This window comes from Cheilinus undulatus, linkage group 24 (genome assembly GCF_018320785.1).
Source record: "Cheilinus undulatus linkage group 24, ASM1832078v1, whole genome shotgun sequence".
Taxonomy (NCBI): Eukaryota; Metazoa; Chordata; class Actinopteri; order Labriformes; family Labridae; genus Cheilinus; species Cheilinus undulatus.
In genome coordinates, this window is record NC_054888.1 from 26,262,158 (window position 1) to 26,267,144 (window position 4,987).

General features: G+C 48.0%; 1 protein-coding gene across 1 annotated transcript; it reads right to left on the minus strand.

The window, feature by feature from the left end:
- Positions 1–684: 684 nt before the first annotated feature.
- LOC121506335 (SLIT and NTRK-like protein 1) lies at positions 685–4,632 on the minus strand. Its single transcript, XM_041782103.1, has one exon. It carries the CDS (start codon positions 3,839–3,841, stop codon positions 1,760–1,762), a length of 2,082 nt encoding a protein of 693 aa, XP_041638037.1. The 5' UTR covers positions 3,842–4,632; the 3' UTR covers positions 685–1,759.
- Positions 4,633–4,987: the final 355 nt, after the last annotated feature.

The window sequence follows — 4,987 nt, forward strand, 5'->3', positions numbered from 1 at the left end:
AGGTAGCTTAAATGTGGGAAAGGTGTCAGAAAAATGGTGAAAAAGGGCAAAAAATGGGGAAAAGTGGCGAACAATGGGCAAAAAGTAGTGAAAAAGTGGTATTTAATGACAAAGTGTAGCTGAAATGGATGAAAGGTGGCAAAAAAATGGCAGAAAGTGGCAAACAGATTTGTGGTGAATAATGTTTGAAATGAAGACATTAAAGAGCCCTGCGTTGAGTACCACTGCTCTACACTCCGACTCTACCCCTCAGTGTGCGTACATTTCTCCCAAATTTGGCATTTTTTTTGGCAAATCAGAAAGCGGGACTTCACACCACAGTTCAGATCAAACTGCACATTCCTTGCATCCCTTCCAGACGCTGCAGGGAAGAATTTCGGAATACCGGAAGTCTGCCCCAACACCTTTTAATGCGTTTCCTTCCAAATCCAGTTAAAGCTGTCAAACACCCAGTCCTGTCTGTCATGCGACCCCCCCTCTCTTAGCAGAAATGCTGGACTGAAACAATAAAAAGGCATCTTGCATTATCAAACCTGCATTTTTCCTCCTTTCCAGTGAAGGAGGCCCCACCACCACCACCACCACCACCACCATGCTGAAGAACCCCCCCATCCCTCGTTCACAGCCTTTTCAAGCACATTTTGTAGTAAATACAGTGAGTTCAGTTCTCGTATTTGGACAAGATTAGATGGCTTTACAAAAGCTCACAATATGATGAAAGTGAATCATAGCCAGAAGCTTTTTTTGTGGAGGAATACTTCTTTTTTCTGACATAAAAAAGCATTCTAGTCTAGATCAGCCTACCTGCACTGCTCACATAGATCCAATTAAACCTACGATTGAAAACTTTGCTCAGTTGTTTGAAAAAATATGATGGTATAAACCCCCCTGACTTGTTTTTTTTTTTCTTCCTCTCACCCAAAGCAGGCTATATTCATTGACACACAAAACCACGGAACTGTTTTAGCTACATTAACTTTGCAGCATAAGCATCTGAGTGACGTTAATTGGTCATGCTCATCTGCATGTCTGAATATCTGAAAGTCAACAATTGGCACACCATAAAATAACACAGTTGTACATTCATAAAGGAGGATGATGAGTGCGCAGGCGTGGGTTTCATCTGCGCCATCTAGTACGGTATAAATAACCCCAATATTTATCGACAATCAAATGATAACAAACAGAAAAAAGAACATGCACTGACAGCTTCACTTTCCATCACTTCCTGTTCGATTTGATTTTTTTCTCTTTTCTCCAAACAAGTTTAAAACAACAAATACAAATCCTAACTGCAGGTTCACAAAAAATAGAGAAATGGCACTTTGTAATAGTCATATATAATTCTTAATATCTATATATGGTCATATTGATATAACATGGAGAGGGCTTCTTTCTTGGTTATGGTGGTTATGGTTCCGTCGTGTCTGTGTTGAAACCATGCGAAATATCATCATGCAGATTATGATACATCGGTCCGAGTATTTACATGTTACATTCATGCGTTCGTGCACCATTCCCATGGTTCTCGCTCTCTTTTACGCACGCCCTGCTCCGGTTTTCTCCCTCTTTTTCCGTTACGCACAGATCCGTAGTCCGATTGCGGCAAATAGCATGAGGGAAGGGAGGGGTTTTTATCCAGGGGGGGGGGCTCGGCATATACATATATTACAGAGTGGGGCCTGTGCGTAAAAGCAGCACACTGACTTCTCGGTTCGAGTCAGTTATTTGTCTGTTTCTGTTTGTAATCCAGTCCCTTTTACGCATCGTTAGTCGTGGAGAGGTGCGTGCTGCAGTCGAAGCCCCTGTGCGCGCCCCCGTCCGCGTTATAAGGCCCGCTGTGCCAATAAGACGAGTCACACACTGTCTGTAAGGAATTGATCTCCGACGCGGAGGAGTTCCCATCCCTCCGCTTTGACCGCTTTCGATTCCTTAAGATAAACACGAGCATCCCCACGACCGTGAACGCAGACGTGACGAACACCAGCAGCAGCCCGGGGACGAGCACCGAGATGGAGACTCGATTGGGCTCCAGATAGGAGTTCGAGCGCGTCCCCGAGTCCAGGGTGAAAGTGCTGTTTTTGGACAGGGGGGTGGGGGAGATCCTATCGTAGAGTTTGGGGCACATTAAGTCGTTCCGGACGTAGCGGAAATCTCGTTTCCAGAACTCTTCTGGGGACTCGCACTTGAGATCGCTCACGATCACGTCGGCCCCGAGTTTCTCCGTCCACTGCTTGAAGGGCACGATGTTGCACGAGCAATCCCACGGGTTCCCGTGCAGATCGATCTGGATGATTGAGTTGAGCTGGTCTAACACGCCAGCCACAGGGAGATAGGTGAAATAATTATTATGCAGGCTGATTTTGGATAAAGAAATCCCCAGAAAAGCATCCACTGGCAAAGATTTGAGCAGGTTGTTGTTGAGGAACAGCACCCTCAGGTTTGGCATGGGGCTGAACGCACCTGCCACGATCAGCTGGATGTCGTTATATTCCAAACTGAGATATTCCAGATTCACGAGGCCCACGAACATCTCTGCCATCAGCGTATCCAGGTAGTTCTTATCCATGTACAGCCATCTGAGCTCGCTCTGGTTCTGGAAGGTGCTGTTGTCAATCACCTTGATGTTGTTCCCGCCCAGGTCGAGCAGGTTAAGGCTGGAGTAGCCGAGCAGCTGGTTCTTCTTCACCGCGTGGATGTTGTTGTCTCTCATGTTCAGCTCGTGCGCAGCCAAGGGCTTGGGTTTGAGGTTGGATAAGTTCTCGATCTTTTTGCCCTCGCAGTTGACCCCCAGCCCTTGTCTGGAGCCGACCAGCTTGCAGTTGCACGGCTGGGGGCACGTCATGTTGTGCAGCTGCTCCCTGTCCCCGTTCACACCTGTCACCACTGGAGTTTTCAGCTGCCAGTTCTCACGAGATTTGGAGCGGCTTTTCGCGCCAGGCGTGGGGACGTCTCCATTGGGCTTGTAAGGCGTGGGGCGCGGGGCCGCGGGTGCAGAGGTCTCCTCCTGGGTGGGAGGGGCGACTAAGCTGGTGTCCACACCGCCGCTCAGAGAGGGGCACAGATCCGCTTCTGACGTCTCGTTTAAGTCGCTCCCTTGGAGCCTGGTTGGCGCCTCGCATATCACCCTCCCAATAAGCGCGTTATGCGGTATGTTCTCCAGCCATTCCTTAAGAGAAACCAGGTCGCAGTTACAGTCCCAGGGGTTGTCCTCCAACAAAACCTCTGCAATGCCAGGTATCTGCTCCAGGATCCCTTCATAAGGCAACGTTTTGATTCGGTTCCCCCGCAGGTCGAGATGCGTAATGGGCACATGTTGAAACACGTTTATAGGTAGCGCGCTGATGAGGTTGTCGTTAAGTATTAACACTTCAAGTTTATTTAGGTCCCTGAAAACAGCGGGGTCAATATCCCTCAGTAGATTAAAATCAGCCTGGAGATATTCCAGGTCGTCTAACCCCAGAAACGTACTCTTCCTGAATGATCGGATCTTATTGTTATTGATGTGCAGCCTTTTCACCAGCTGCAGCCCCAGAAAGGCGCCGGGGACGATGTCGTGCAAACCATTGTTTTCCAAATGCAAGCTCACAGCGTTGTAAAAGTTGGCGAACTCGTTGGGGAAAAGCCTGGATAGAGAATTCCCGTGCAGGAGCAGGTGATAAAACTGCGAGCTGGGGCCAGTCAAATGCTGCAGAGTGGTGAAGCTCCTTTTTTCGCAGTCTATGTGCAGATCTCCCTCGATCTCGTTGCAAGAGCATATCTGCTCCTTACAAACGTCCCTTGTAACATTTCCACTGGCAACACAAAGAGCCGCATTCAGCAGGACAATCCAAAGCAGCATTTTTTTAACGTGAATAATTCATCCCCGGGTTTCAAGACATACGAGCAGAGAATTCAGTCTACATCAATGCGAGGAAAAAACGGATTCAGAGAGAGGATGGAGCAGCTGCATCTAACCTGCGCTTGTGTCCGAGCACATAAACGTCTCTTTCACATCGGCTGGAGCCTCTCCTGCGCGTGTTTATGATCAAAATCAAAAGCAGCGACTGGCAGGAGAGTCCGACACATCTTTTAGGCTCGTTTCAAATCGTCAAAGACTGACCTTGGTGGCAAAAAAATGGAGCAAATCCGCGCATTTTCTTCCTCCCTCCAGACGTGCTGCTGCGTCGGGAGCTGTCCCCTTCCCCCTGGTGCTGAATTCACACCCCTGCGCTGGAGCTTCACCCGCATCCCCCTCTTTCACAGCCACATTGCCTCGTCGATTTTCGAACGTTTTCTGAGCAGAGGGGGGGTGATCACAAAAGGAGGAACGCGCAGACAGTGCTCTAAGAATAATCTGACACCCTCTACTGAGCTGTTATGGCAAAAATCCGTCGACTGACTGAGGGAATGCTGAAGAGAGAGCAGGAAAATCAATCCACATATAGGGATCGCACTTTATAGCGGGATATTTCCCCTCCACATGCGCAAAAACAGCTTCCCAGATCTTGCGCTTGATGCAAATTTCACTCGCACCTCCATGGCTCAAGAGTCCAAGTCGAGATTCCACATTAGGATCGTGATCCCTCACTTCACTGCCTTCAATTACCCCCCCATTCTCGCATCAGTTTGGCGCATATCCTCCTCGTTTGCGCTACGAGCCTCCTCTGACTTTCCAAAACACTGTTGAATGCGGTAAAAACAATATTCCGCTACAGGCATGCCTCAGTCCAGCAGAAAAAACAGTTGACTATACAACAAACGATGCGTCAGTGTGGCACCCTATATGCGCATGTGTGCGTGACGTTTCTTTTCTCCCCAATATGAAAAAAAAAGAAAAGGAAAAAAAACGTTTGGGCAAAAATAGAGCCACAACTGTAAGAGAAAAAAAAGGAATGGACATATTTTCATCTATCGATGTTTATTATGCTCCATTGTTTGGGAGGGTTACATCAGAGAAAGGGGGGTGAACAGGAGAGTTGTGGTAGTTATCAGCCCCCCCACTAAC

Excerpts from the sequence above, each read along its gene's own strand:
- LOC121506335 (XM_041782103.1), bottom strand. The coding sequence starts at position 3,841 with ATGCTGCTTTGGATTGTCCTGCTGAATGCGGCTCTTTGTGTTGCCAGT.